The sequence below is a fragment of the Amblyomma maculatum genome, chromosome 4 (assembly GCF_055883805.1).
Source record: "Amblyomma maculatum isolate TAMU_Amacu chromosome 4, ASM5588380v1, whole genome shotgun sequence".
Taxonomy (NCBI): Eukaryota; Metazoa; Arthropoda; class Arachnida; order Ixodida; family Ixodidae; genus Amblyomma; species Amblyomma maculatum.
The window spans coordinates 127,415,976-127,431,315 of NC_139347.1; the positions used below are offsets into that span (position 1 = coordinate 127,415,976).

Consider the following 15,340-nt stretch of genomic DNA (forward strand, 5'->3'; position numbering starts at 1 on the left):
GGATAAATGAAACTCATTGCTATTTTGAAAGTGCTTGCATGGACTGCTGCCATCATCCATGATGCTTTTGCTTCCGTTGGCTTCAGTGTATGTTGCCCTGACCACTGGTTCGTGCACTTAGATGTGAATTACACAAACTCAAAAAATGCTTGACACAAAGTAAAGTCATCTTATTTTGACACCTGCTAATTTGAAGATTACAATGCTGTCCACTTCTAACGATATTGAGAAAACCGAAAAAAAAAAAACGCCAAGAAAGTTTTCTGCACATGTAGGCTTGCCTACTTACCAACGATGAGTGAACTTGGTTGAACAAAGCAAATTATCGTAAAGAGCACTGAACACTTTATTACAGGATGCATAAATAGCCATAAAATAACTAAAACATGCTTAAAAAAATCAAATTCATGCTCGCTTGGGTGGCAGCTAACACTTGAAATTCGCTTGGCAATTGCTTGCTGTAGCACATGCATTGGCAGCAGTCCTTTTTCGTGCACAAAACCAATCGGCGACTGGATGAACTGCAGGACATCCCCAGCCTGATGATCATTAATATTTTAGAGCGTAAGTGCGTGCATTGTCCAGCCTTGAAACCCTGCCGAAATACCCGATGGATGAATCTGATCTCTAGAGCTATCGCCGTCGTCTTGGTCGGCTAAATCTTCCACGGATGCACAATCTGTTGAAGGCGATGCAGCTGCAACCTTTGTGGGGGCAACGGCATCGATTACGATGAGGATAGTGCTAATCTCCTAACTGCACGCAATGCCCCCTCGTGGATTTTCCCGTGCCGGTCTATTTTCGAAACTTATGCCGAGTTTTCAGGTCATTCTCTTCATTGTTCTTTATTTCTTATAAAAAATTTAGACATATTTTCACATTAAATGTCTTCTGGGTGGTCAGAAAGCTAACATTTTATCCAGCAGGCTGCCGATAACCCGACTTAGGTTTCGGGGCTTTGGTTGTTGGTTAGTGCCTTTGCACTAAAAAGAGATCTAAATAGCTTTATTGCACACAACTGACATTTGCACAGATATGCTGATGTGCATAATAATGCTCGCAGCCCCAACATTGGGCATCAAAAATCGATAATCGATCGTTTATATGGTCTATTTTTGCATAGGGGCAATAGAAAAAGTGATGAATCTCAAGAATTTGATCGTTATAAGCAATATATTGTTATATCTGGTATCATTATACATGGATTACATACAGTCAAACCCACTTATAACAATATTGAAGTGGCAAGAAAGTATCTTTTTGTAGCACCGGGCCAAGTTTAAACAAGAAAGAAAACATGACAAAGTTGAGAAATTATAGTTGGGGGAGTAATTCACAGTTTCTACTTTATTGCAGCCAGAAATTCATGATCGGTAAGTGTCGTGTCCAGATGCCAGGGAACAGGCAGGTTTGTCACGACTTTGGTCCACATTTGAAAACTAACTGCAATGAAGTTTTAGTTTTCAACAGTGCCTGTTAACATGGTTGGTGAATCCTAAGCCTAATCGTAATGAGGTTCTACGCTTGTTAGGAAAGCAGTATGCCTCATTCTACGTCATTTTTGGTTCACAGTAAGGGCCACCCTTTTTCTCAATGTCAGTTTGAAAAAATGCGGCTTTCGCGAGCGATTCCTGAAGCACTCACTTCAGCTACGAATGCCATATTATGTTTTTAGTACTCTCTCGATGTACTGCTAGAAAGTGCTGTTTTAAACTGAGGGAAAAATTTTCTTCTGGTTGTCCTTTAGGGGCTTTCTTACCTAATTTTGTCAGTGGTCCACTCAAAATTTGAAAGGAGGGTAAAATTATTTTGGAGGTGGGCCAAGTCGGCTTTGAACGCAGGTCAATGCAATTTCAGAATTTCAATTTTCGTAGTGTGCAAAGTCGTATTGGGGCTCGCCACCAAATTTCTGGAGATTGGCATAGGTCACTAATTAGTCAAACTGTTTAACACACCTTAAGAGTTCATTTTAGTAGCCATGCGTTTTTATCCATTGCTTATGGATGTAAGTTCACAAAGACAATGTGCAGTCCACAGTGCGGGACTGTGGCAGTAAACACATGCAATGTGATTGGCCACAGCAATAGCTAGCTGCTCGCGCTTCCCTTGAGAAATACCCTTGGTTCAAATTGGCTGCGCTCCAATATGGCTTTTATTTTTTGCCGTTTGACAATTGCTTGCTAGGCTGAAAAGCCTCCTTAAGGTTAGACCTCGCACCCAACTTGGGTTTCGGGGCTGTGGTTGTTGGTTAGTGCCTTTGCACTAAAAAGAGATCTAAGTAGCTTTATTGCACACAACTGACATTTGCACAGATATGCTGATGTGCATAATAATGCTTGCACCCCCAACATTGGGCATCAAAAATTGGAATTTTTTTCCCTGGCATAATTTTACCACAGCAAGAGTCGTCTGCTAGCAGTAACAAGCACCATCTTTGGAGTGCTACTGAACCGAGCTGGCCTCGTGTGCACGCGCTACCAGGTGGCGATAAAGTGCTCGGGTAGATCATCATCATCATCGGTTAAGCTCGTCTTTTTTTTTTTACCACCATGATGCTTGCTTTCTACCTCCATAGTTGTCGCCGTTTTGCGAGGTGTCTCCGCGTCGCGTCATTGTTCCTTCGTTCCGTCCGTGTTGCTTGCTTTGTTCCACCGTCTGCCGTGTTCTTGGTGCCGCATCGCGGTGGGTCGGTACGCAAGTTATACAGCTGCTCTTAAGCTGAAAGCTTTCGAGTACGGGCTACAGCATGGCAACTGCGCTGCCAGCAGGCACTTCGGTGTCGAGTTTTGCGTAGTATGGAGACAGCGATTGCAGTGTCGACACGGACTCTGATCAAGTCTCTGATCAAAAGTAGAACTGTATGGTCTGCTGTGAGCATTATACCACGAAACGCGTGGAGTAATGATGAGGCTGCGTGCGGTAAATAAAGTGCTTTAGCAATTTGTGCTTTTGGTAACCCTGTACTTTTATAACAAGAGTAAGTTCTGCTTGAAAGTAAAGTTTTGATTACATTTACAATAGTTGACCTACGAATCCCAATGTTCCCCACATAATTATTGCACCTCCCAACTTAGCATCAATTTTCCGCAAAAAAAAGTGCGAGCATTATGCAAGTAAATACGGTAAATAGTGCACGTCTCCTTATTTAGCATCTCATAGATGAGTTTTGCAGGCATGTTAATTGTAATTACTGAACAACTGTACAGGTAGTCTGAAATGTCCAGTGGGCTTCACATGCATTTTGAAAAAGAGCAACACAAGGAGGCAAAGGCGGCCATCACTCTGTGTGCAACCCCCATACAAGCAAATGCGACAGCGACGTGCACAGTTGTTTCGATGTCTGCCCCTTCGTGGCTTCGTAAACATGCCCGTAGCCAGCTCTCTGTTGTCTCTTTTAAATGTTCGTGAGCCTGCCTGCTAGCCTGGACAAAATAAATCTTTTTGTACAGCAGCAATGTGCCGACAGCAGCAAGTAACGGAAATAGTTTTATTTGCCGTATCTCCAGTTAAAGGGGAACTGCGATAGACTTTCGGGGTCCAGGTATTGAATGAAACATTTACTCTAGGCTTTCCCTCCCCATCATGATCACGTCCAGCAAGATTTGAATCCAAACAGCAAGCAATTCATTGTTGCTCGAATTAATTTGAACGTTGGCCTTTTTCATGCCCTTTGTTGAGACTACTACTGGTGGGGAGGACTGAGGTTAGACTGCCACACACATTAATTGCATCTTTATTGCCTGCTGTCCTAATGAAAAGCAAATTTTTGGTTTGTATTAGGTCACCTTGTGCATTTTGCATAACTAATTTCTATTTGTTATTGCAGGCAATCATTTTCCCAGTAATATCTGTAGCGTCATAGCTGCAGTAAGTGGAGTGTGTTTTCTGGCCGCAATGTTTCAGTATTGGTTTGCTGATTTTTCCGTTTCCTAGTCGGTATTTTGGAAAGAGGTTTATTGTGCTGGACATGGGCAGTGCTGAAAGTCTGACTTCATAGGAGGGGGGTTCTGCAGTGATTCGAGCACTAGTGGGGAAGGAAGTAAAGAGAGCAAGAAAGAAAGCGGCTGATTGCCTGTTTTGCAGATACAATGGGGAGAAATCATTAAATTTCTCCATCTCTGGTTTTCAATAACATGTTAGTGGTTCTTAATAATACTCACTGTGAAGCTGTTAAAGTGACCTTCCGGTTACACCACTAACAAGAACAAAAAATGGCTGCCTGCTTTGTATTCATACAGTCCTTATACTTTCAAGCTCGGGGGGGGTCTCGGACCCCTCTTAAATATTTCTGAGGTGTGTCAGAACCCCCGAGACCCCTCGGATTTTCAGTGCTAAGGAAGCCCCCTGTGTAGCTCTTCAACAATGACAAAGGTGCATCATGGAATTGAAAACGTGGAAAACAGAGAAGGGGAGCAGTTATGAATATTTTTGCGTTCAAATATGTCCCTTCAGATGCTTTCATTCGATGGCAACTTTGAATTATGCACTCATATTGTAAATATACCTCTTTAATAATAGGAGAGGTGCCCATTGCAGGACATTTTTCTCTTGCGCTTGTGCTGGCATTTTTTTTTTTCAGCCGTTTTCATCGACATTTGCTGCACTTAATGGTCTAAGTCAGTTTACTTGCATCTTGCTCTGTGGTTATCTGCAACTGCCACCTTGCATTGCCACACACTGTTTTAGGAACAGTGTAGCACACTTGTTGCTTCAATAAACCGTTCCCCAGCCAACCCTTGAACATTGAGGGCACAATGGGGCAGCCACTGGGTAGCACTTGGCTATCGTGAAGGTTCCCACTGCACTGCAGTATTGCGTGCAAAACGGGGTGTGGTGGAATGCAGTTGCGACTTCTGTAGCAAAAGGTACACTGCGCTAGATTTTCAAGCCGTCGGCGTGGCACCGTGCCACGTGACCATTGCCTAGCAACTGTCACGTGGTATAGACTGAGAGCTGGGCCAGTAGTTGGAAGAGGAAAGAAAGAAAAGAAGAAGAAAGAAAGAAGATGACGAAGAAGAAGAAGACAGTTAACTCGGTAGTTGGTAGAGGCAAACAACAGCGATTTGCTAGGACAGAAGGTTCGTTTGAATGTTGTGACAGCGACATTAAATCCAGGTGTCCGCAGAAAAATTCGCTGCAATACTGCTCTATTTCAAGCCATGCTTAAACCCCCAAATTTGTTCTTTTCGCTTCTCTTCTCCCCCTCAACTCAGCGCTGCCGTGCACTGAGTTGAGGGTGAGAGGAGAAGTGCCATTTTCTATCACCAATAAATTAATCTTGTCAAGTTAGCTTGAAAAAATTCTTGCATTGCGGAAACGAATGATGCAATGCCTATTGCTCGAGCATGCTTGCTTGTTTTAGTGAATAGCTTTTCACTGTCTAATTGCGCTACAGTAGGTATACCTGTATCTGTACTGGTAGGAATTTGTGAAATTCCCCAAGTTTGCAAAATTTGCGGAATTCCCCCACTGTACAGTGTGCAGTAGAAAAGTTTCGGATGTTACAAAAGTGGGCATCACAACCACACCCCGCTGCTGCTTTCATTTCGCCAGCTCCATGATCACTGGTTTCGCTGGAAGCCTAAATAAATACTGTTGCTCATAAAGAGATGTGCGTGAAGGCATTTCACATGAGACTGCATGCACATTTTGTTAGTTTGGGAGGTGGTACAGATCTCTGAGGGTAAAAATATCTTTATTGGCCCCATGAGATTTGTGTTGTTGAAGTTGTACCATGTATAGGCATTTACTTTTTCAGTATGTTTCTTTTCTCACTCGAAAAAAAAACAAAAGAGATGATGAACTGTTTATCTCAGCAAATCATTGAATATCGTGCAAAAGTGCTGTTGACAAACGGCTTGAAGATTGGCTTTGAAGTCATCAAGGTACAAGGCCAAAGGTCAATGTAGTTAAGAGGGGAGTAGTGATGTTAATTCACCTGAAAGGGCTATGTTCATAAGGGGGATGGAGGGATTTGTGCTATGAAATCCAGGTTTAACTGCACCATACGAACATGTCTGCATGGCCCAGGGGCAGTGTGTGCAACTCAAGATCGAAGTGTCCTGGAAAGCTGGGTTACCATCACACCCTCCCATCTCAACCGAAAAATAGTTGACAACACTTTCCAAAGACTTGTTAAAACTGATGTTTCCTTAATAGCACTTTCAAGGCGACAGCCTCTAATGCATACCTGCCAACTCTCGCGAATTGTCCGGGAGTCTCCCAAATTTCGATTACATCTCTCGATTGTACAAACGCGACTTCAAATCTCCAAAAAAGTGGCTTCCACAGCCCAGCATTTTTTTTCTATTTCTAGTAGCTATACTCCTATAACATCCCATAAAACCATGCTGGAAAGCAGCTCGGGAGCGGTTAGTCATCAGCATGCAGCTTGAATCGAGGTAGCGACCGCCGGCACCACCACGAACGCGAGCAACCGACGGGTGCTGTCATGAACCAGCACGAGAAGTCAGATGCTTTCACGGGCTTATATACCGTATTTACATGATTGTAAGTCGACCCGAATGCAAGTTGACCCCCCCTCCTCAAATCGCAAGGCAAAAAATATTGCCTGGCTGTACTACTCGTCTCCACTTCAAATCGTGTATTTCGGTGATATACATACTGCAAACTTGGCCTCCAGCTCTGGATAACATATCAACTGTATCCCTGGGAAACCTCTTCACTTGGCATTGAAAATTTTGTCTCACTGCCACCGCCATTCCCGCATAACCCATTTAGAACCTTCGAACTTGCGGCCCACAACACAATTCTTTCTTTGGCCTGAATGATAGCCGCCTCCTGAACGCTGCGCAGAACAAGTGCCAAATGCTTTTTGGACTGAAGAGCTCATGACAAAGCATGTGGCCGGTCATAAAGTGAAAAGTATGAACACATGAACCTTGCTCGAACTCAACGCCACATCACATGACCCGACTGACGCGCAAAACGCAAGCGTTGCCGTGATTTAAGAAGTGGCTCTTCCGCAAACGATCGGCACTCCCGCAGGTGCAGTTCGTGCTGCGCAGTAAAAGTTAGAAAATAAAATTCTCCCTGAGAAGCACGCACAATAACTTAATTTAGTACTTCAAGCTGTAGAGCAAATAAATTTGCCATATCCTCCCTGATCTAGTTTTTATCACGCTCTTATTAAGGGTGCCATGCTTTGGTTTTGATTTTAAGTTGACCCCCCCACTTCTGATTTTCGAATTCTAAAAAAGGGGTCAGCTTATAATCGTGTAAATACTGTACTTGAAGAGTTTCTGATGGTGCTACAACAGAGAGATCATTTTAAAATAAAGTAGTTGGCCGCCACTCTCGCCTCTTTCCAATGTTGTCAGCCTCAATAACTTCCTAATTGCTAAACTAAAAAAAAAAAGCCCCCTGCGATGTGGATTTAATAGTTCGTTTGAACGTCTAGCGCTGCCAGTAATTCGGGCAGAGCAGGGTCGAATTGCCAGCCGCAGGGCACAGCTTCAGCACGAGAGATGGGCGCCGGAGCCAAGCGATGGTGATGGCGATGCCGCAGCATTTTGCGTTCTTTGTCTTCTTTACATTTCCCCCACGTGAAGAAGTCGCCATCCTGGCGACTCAGGGAGAAGAGACGACCAGAGGGTTGTAATATGGCTTGAGGCGGCTAACGTGGATAATCTCGCGGCCGCGACGGCGGTGGTCGGAAGAAGGGGTGACTGGCTCGATGACGTAGTTCACAGGGGATGTGCGTTCCAAGACGCGATAAGGTCCGTGGTATTTGGTGTCTAGTTTGTTGGTGGCAGGAACGCATAGCCAAACGAAGCTGTCGGCCTGGAACGTGGGAGCAGGAGTATCGGTATCATGCTGATCTTTGCGATAGCCTTGAGTGTTGGAGGTAAACGTGCGAGCTAGCTGACGGCATTCCTCGGCCTTCTGTACAATGTCTGACAAAGCACTGTACTCAGAGGCATCTGGATGGTATGGCAAAATTGTGTCCAGAGTACATGATGGTTCACGGCCGTATAAGAGGAAGAAGGGCGAAAAACCAGTTGTTGCTTGGGTGGCAGTGTTGTACGCGAACATTACGAATGGCAGTACTTGGTCCCAGTTCGAGCTTCCAGATTCAGATGTAACATACATTGCGAGCATGTCCCCAAGCGTACGGTTGAAGCGCTCCGTGAGGCCATTTGTTTGCGGGTGGTACGCAGTTGTAGCTCGATGTATCGATTTACAAGACGACAGGAGCTCTTGGACTACTTCGGAAAGAAAGACACGACCTCTATCACTCAGTAGCTCGCGGGGGGCGCCGTGTCGAAGAATGAAGTGGTGCAGAAGAAAATGGGCTACCTCTCGAGCTGTCGCCGCGGGAAGTGCAGCAGTCTCGGCGTAACGGGTCAGGTGGTCGACGGCGACGATGACCCATCGATTACCAGCGGCACTGCATGGTAGCGGACCATAGAGGTCGATTCCCACGCGATCAAACGGGCGAGCTGGACACGGTAAAGGCTGAAGAGGGCCAGCAGGGTGGCGAGAAATCTTGCGTTGTTGACAGGCGGTACAAGAGCGAATGTAGCGACGTACGAAATTGTACATTCCCCGCCAGTAGTACCTTTGACGAATTCGATCATGTTTTGAGGACGCCGGCATGAGCGCTTTGCGGGTCACTATGATGGTGGGCACAAACCTCGGAGCGGAGGTGGCGCGGAATGACAAGAAGCCACGTTCTGCCGTCTGAGTTGTAGTTCCTTCGGTAGAGAAGGCCTTCCCGAATGGCGAAATGGGAGGCCTGTCGGCGGAGTGCCCGAGGATGCGTAGCCGCGGAAGTAGTGCCAAGGATATCTAGCAGGTTAGAAACCCAAGGATCTTGTCGTTGCTCGAAAGGCATATCCTCAATGGTGAGTGCTGACAAGAGTGTTTGAGGAGGGGACGATGAGTTAGGCGAGCACACCGGTGACCGAGAAAGAGCGTCGGCGTCAGAGTGCTTGCGGCCAGAGCGGTACACTACACGGATGTCGTATTCCTGAAGCCTGAGAGCCCAGCGCCCGAGACGGCCAGACGGATCCTTGAGAGACGCGAGCCAGCAGAGAGCGTGATGATCTGTAACTACCTCGAAGGAGTGGCCGTATAAGTAAGGGCGGAACTTCGTTACAGCCCACACGATTGCTAAGCACTCCTTTTCGGTAACGGAGTAGTTGGACTCGGCTTTGGTGAGAGCACGGCTGGCGTAGGCGACAACGTATTCGGAGAAGCCAGGCTTGCGCTGGGCGAGGACGGCGCCGAGGCCGACACCACTGGCATCGGTGTGAAGTTCTGTAGGTGCAGTAGGGTCGTAATGGCGAAGGATTGGCGGTGACGTTAGAACATTGCGCAGTGTCGCGAATGCATCATCGCAGGCTGGCGACCAAGAGGAGAGGTTAGGGGTGCCTTTCAAGAGCTGTGTAAGGGGGGCTATGATGGTTGCGAAATTCCGAACAAAACGACGAAAGTACGAGCAGAGGCCCACGAAGCTTCGTAGTTGTTTCAAAGTGGTCGGTTTCGGAAAGTCAGCGACGGCGCGCAGCTTCTCAGGATCAGGCAGAACTCCATCTTTACACACATGTCCGAGTATTGTGAGCTGGCGGGCACCAAAGCGGCACTTTTTGAGGTTCAGTTGAAGACCGGCGCGGGTTAGGCAGGTGAAGACCTGGCGAAGTCGAGTCAGGTGGGTCGGGCAGTCGGTTGAAAAGACGACGATATCATCAAGGTAGCATAAACAGATGTTCCATTTCAGGCCGCGCAGTACAGTGTCCATCATTCTTTCAAATGTGGCTGGGGCGTTACAGAGTCCGAATGGCATAACATTAAATTCGTATAGTCCGTCTGGAGTAATAAAGGCGGTCTTAGGACGATCCGCCTCTGCCATGGGCACCTGCCAATACCCGGAGCGTAAATCGAGTGAGGAAAAGAATTCTGCGCCTTGCAAGCAGTCTAGGGCATCGTCGATTCGTGGGAGGGGGTACACATCACGACGAGTGATTTTGTTGAGACGGCGATAATCAACACAAAATCGTATGGAGCCATCCTTCTTTTTAACTAGGACCACAGGAGACGACCATGGGCTACAGGATTCTCTAATTATTCCGCGTTGGAGCATGTCATCGACTTGTTGGGCAATAACACGGCGCTCAGTCGGCGACACACGATACGGCCGCTGATGGAGAGGTGGATGAGCGCCAGTGTCGATGAGGTGGGAAATGGTCGTCGTGCGGCCCAAGGAAGATTGCGGGATGTCGAAGGAGGAGCGGAATTGGTGTAGAAGGTCAAGAAGTTGCTCGCGGTGGCGCGGCTCTAGAGCGCTGTCCACAGAATGGTCAAAAAGGTCCCGCTGTAGTGGATCGGAAGCCACACGAGTTGGGGTCAAGGCGTCAACTTGGCAAACAGGGAATGACACATCATCAAAGGCGAACAGAAGGTCCACGGGCTCGATGCGGCCAAGGCACTCCCCTTCGATCAACATAGCGGGAGACGCAAGAGGATTGGCTACCAAAAGTGTGCTAGCGCCGTTGTTCATGTCAAGGACGGCAAACGGCAGCGGTAAGTGGCGGCGGCGGCAGACAACGTTAGAGGGCACAAAGAGGACTGTCGCGGCGGTGGTAAAAGAGGCAGTGAGGGGAACCAGAACAGCGCTTCCGGGTGGGATGGTTGTATCATGAGCTACGAGGAGTTTGGTCGCAAAACGAGGACACGGCTCGTGGAACAGGGCATCAGACGGTGCATCACTCGATTCAATGAGCTCTACTTGAGGACTGGCGCAGTCAATGATAGCATGATGCTGGGACAGGAAATCCCAGCTGAGAATGACGTCATGAGAACATGTGGGGAGAACGACGAATTCGATGATGTACAAGGCTGCAGCAATGACGACGCGAGCAGTGCAGATAGCTGTCGGCTGTATACTGTGAGCGGATGCGGTACGAAGCGATAGTCCCTCGAGAGGCGTAGTCACTTTTCGGAGGGAGCGGCAGAGTTTTTGGCTGATAACTGATACAGCGGCACCGGTGTCGACGAGCGCAAGAGTATGAACACCTTCAACGATGACAGCAGTAACATTCGCGGGATTAAGACGAGGACTTTGAAATTCTGTCGAATACGCAGTTCGTGCCTCGCGAACTGCGGCGGTTAGTTTTCCGGCTGAGTAGCGGGTCGTCGGCGCATTGGCGAAATGGAGCGGCGACGTGGTGATGGCGAACGACGAGGCAGGAAGTCCGGAGGGTCAGGGGATGCTGTTGGATGACCCGATGGGACGGGGAATTGGGGGGCCAAATAAGGTGGCGCAGGCCGCGCAGCAAAGGCCATATTTATTCGGCGCCGGCAGTAGCGTGTAGTGTGCCCAGGGATGCCGCAGTGGTAGCAAATAGGCCTGTTGTCTGCAGTGCGCCATGGAGATGGTGTCTGACGCAAGGGGGGAGCAAACGCTGTTGGTGCCGAACGCATAGGGGGCGAAGCATAGGCATATGCTGGCTCAGGAGGTGGACTTGAAGTAACTTCGGCATATGAGCGACGCAATACCTGGGGAGGAGCCGGCGCGAATGCTGGAGCATAGCTCAGTGGCGCAACGCCGGACGATGAAATTGTGGGCGTGGGGAACGGCATTGAGGGTGCGACCGGAGGTGATTGAGGAACAGAATTAGGGAGGACTTCAGATACATGCTGTTGGATTGCACGGCGAAGCTCCGGAACAAGGCCAGTTGGTGACGACTCCTTAACATATGGCTGCAAGGACAGTTGTCGTGCGACCTCCTGACGTACAAAAGCCTTGATGTTTTCAGAGAGGCTAGATGACTCCCTCTCCGCGGCTAGTCCAGCAAGTGATGCTTGAGGCTGGCGAATCAAAACACGCTCCTTGCGGAGTTCGTCGTAGCTTTGACATAGGTCGTAGATTTCCTTGACCGTCGTGGGGCCTTTGGCGACGAGCATGTTGAAAGCGCCGTCATCAATTCCTATGAGGACATGACGTATCTTAACGGCCTCGGTCATGGTCGGGTCAACGCGACGACACATATCAACAATGTCCTCAATGTAACTGGTGAACGTTTCACCGGGTAGCTGCAGTCGCGACCGAAGACGCTGTTCCGCGCGGAGTTTTCGGACGGCGGGGCGGCCAAAGACATCAGAAAATTTCGTCTTGAAACTCGCCCAGGTAGTAAAGTCAGACTCGTGGTTTCTAAACCACAGATTAGCGACGTCGCTCAAGTAAAAGATGACATTGGTGAGCTTACGGTTGTCGTCCCAGTTATTGTGACGGCTGACCCGTTCGTAAGTGGTCAGCCAATCGTCGACGTCGTCATCGCTGCTTCCACTGAAGGTAGCGGGGTCCCGTTGACGAATCGCACCTGTGCAGGTGACGGGCGGAGGTAGGTGCAATGAAGTCGGCTCCGTCATTGGTGTAGTCAACGTTCTGCTGCGAAGTTCCAGGGCGAGATGAGTACAGGGAACCTCAGATTGACCTCCACCAAGTGCGATGTGGATTTAATAGTTCGTTTGAACGTCTAGCGCTGCCAGTAATTCGGGCAGAGCAGGGTCGAATTGCCAGCCGCAGGGCACAGCTTCAGCACGAGAGATGGGCGCTGGAGCCAAGCGATGGTGATGGCGATGCCGCAGCATTTTCCGTTCTTTGTCTTCTTTACACCCCCTTCTTCCGCTGCCACGGCGGTCTCTCAAATTTTCATGTTGCTAGGTTGGCAGGTATGCTAATGGCTCATGCTCGCAGATCGTGTCCGCCCATTCGTCCGTCGCTAACGCTTTCATTACGTGGGAGGTGCATGATAGCTGGCGGCTGACATGGTCAAGCGCTAATTGGATGTAGGGCTTCCTGACATTACGTTTGGCAGGAGCTGCTGACTTGGGTCTCTCCTTTCATATGGGAGGGTGATATCAGAATCAGCCTTGCAAGATGCTTGCATTCACGTCATCCCTAGGCCACGCAGGCATTTTCATGTAGCCTGTTATTGGCTAGCAGCTTACGCTATCACGTCATCACGAAGATGGAGTGAAAACAGAGAGAAAGAGGTGTCATAGTGGGGGGCTTCGGACCACCGCGCGATAGAGGCTTTCGCCTCATCGCACTTCAGCGACCCAAAGTGCCCCCTTGAATTTTTGTACTAAAGGCAATGCAAAGTTCGAGAAATATTTATCAAATTCTTTATATGACGAAGTTAGCGAAGCTGAAGTTGCCATTGCGTGGCTGTGCGGTTGGCACCTACACCATTTAGGAGGCAGTGTTGATGGCTGAAGCCAGGAAGCAAAATGATGTGTTTTATGCAAGTGACATTGGTGGCTGCAGTGCTTTTATAATGCTCTTGGCATGTCTTGTTTCTCCTGATGCGTGCAGCTGCTGGCTTGGATGCTGCCTGATCCCGTGCTGCATTCCGGAGTGTCAAGACGTGGACCACCACTGCCCAAGCTGCAAGCGGCACCTGTGCACCTACCGTAGGCTTTGAGTCCCACATTACCATAGCTTGCCAACCATGGGGACCACCACCATTGCCCAACACTCTCCCTCCAGCACTGTTTGTGCCCTGGACATATGAACCTCAACTCCTTCCCAGCAGCAGCACGAAAAAGATTAAAGTCACCAGAAGTGTGCAAAGGGAAAAGTGTGCAAAGGGAAACGGTTGTGGAGGCTCCTGCAGACTTTCTTCAGGGGCGCTCGCCGCATCGTGGGCTCCAAGTCTCGCACATTCTGCGATGCCTTCCTTCCTTCCTATTCACAGCTCATTCTGCGCCCTTATTCGTGCAGAGAAGGAATGCTGAAGGAAGGACCTGCACCATTCTTGACGCCTAGCAGAGCCAGTGCAAAGTAAACGCCACCGTGCATGTCGCACAGAGCGGACAACTTCCACACCCTTGCAATACTTCCTGGTGATGTACAGTGGCAATTTTGTCATGAGAACAGCTGCCACACTGTTTTGTAATGTTGAAGCCTGCGTGAAACTGCTTTCTGTTGCGGAATGCTCGCCCTAAGGAATTTGAGTTGTGTTGGGGGGCTTTTCGTGACGATCTACTTTCTCTTTTTTTTCTTTTTTTTTTGCCCACAGAGCACTCATTACTGACTTCAGCAAAGCTCTTTGCTATATTCTGGAGAAGCGTTCAAGGCAAATGCGGTGGAAGGCAGAAATGTGCTTGGCTAAGCTTACTAGTGAGAGGTGGCATGGAACGTCATCATCCTAATGAAGCCAGCCACCCTACACACTGCACAGAGCGAAAAACTTCCACACCCACGCAATACTTCCCGGTGATGTACCATGTCAATTTTGTCATAGGAACAGTTGTCACACTGTTTTGTAATGTTGAAGCCACGTGTGAAATTGCTTCCTGTTGCGGAATGCTCGCCATAAGGAAATTCAGTTGTGTTGGGATGCTTGCCCTTTTGTGAAGATCTGCTTTTTCTCCTTTTTTTTTTCTTTTTGCACAGAGTGCTCGTCACTGACTTCAGCAAAGCTCTTTGCTATATTCTGGAAAAGTGTTCAAGACAAATGCTGTGGAAGGCAGAAATGTGCTTGGCTAAGCTTGCTAGTGAGAGGTGGCATGGAACGTCATCATCTTAATGAAGCCAGCCATTGTTTTCTGTAATGAATAGCGGACGCAAGTGAAGCCTTTTACGCTGCAGATGTGTGGAAATGTATCGGGGGCATGGTATGGGTAGATAAAAATAAAGATTAGAGCTGGTGCGCTGAATTGTAAGCAGTGGCATGTCTGCCTTAAGACAGGTGAAACAATACTGTAGGCACAAGGGGAACAGCATTCATAGCAGAGTTCAGCTGCATGGAGTTGAGCACCACATTGCAGCTGATGTTGCAGTGTGTGACGTGATTGAACTATGTAGGATTTAGTTGGTCAATGTTATGGAGACTTTTTGAGAAGAGGTTGTGTCTTGAGTCCGACCTCTTTGATGCAACCAATTTTTTTCTGCTTAATTGTTATATATTTGTTGCAGGCTTGGATAACCTTGATCTCTGTAGCCCTTCCGTCTTTTGTAGGTAATGTTGCATGTTTCAATAAAGCAAAAGTATTCTTCATGCAGGCATGCTTTATTCTTTCAGAATATAGTATAGTGACTCGGTAGCTATATTGTTTTGCAAATAAACACAAGGTTGGAGACCCAATGCCAGATTCGGTAAATATGAAATGCAAAATGTGCCTGTGCACTATACTATTGCCATACACTGAACTCTGCAAGAACAAAGAAATGTTGCAAATAATTTGTCCAAAAGATTTGTAGATTTAAAAATTATGCCAATTACATGAGTGGTAAAGCTGATGAATTTTAGGTATAGAGGCAGTCACGTTTAAGTCCCGTTCTCAAAATACCCCACCGTGGTAGTGCACT

The 15,340-nt window shown here is 47.9% G+C and overlaps 1 protein-coding gene across 4 annotated transcripts in view; it reads left to right on the top strand.

Annotated features, from left to right (window-relative positions):
* The window catches only part of LOC146192349 (lipopolysaccharide-induced tumor necrosis factor-alpha factor homolog), a 31,925-nt gene extending 16,892 nt beyond the window's left edge, over positions 1 to 15,033 (top strand). For all 4 annotated transcript variants that reach the window (XM_084602453.1, XM_084602457.1, XM_084602454.1 and 1 more), the window contains one exon: positions 13,343 to 15,033. In XM_084602453.1, the coding sequence (XP_084458579.1) occupies positions 13,343 to 13,451 (109 nt within the window). In that variant the 3' untranslated portion in view covers positions 13,452 to 15,033. The remainder of the gene's footprint in view (positions 1 to 13,342) is intronic.
* Positions 15,034 to 15,340: the final 307 nt, after the last annotated feature.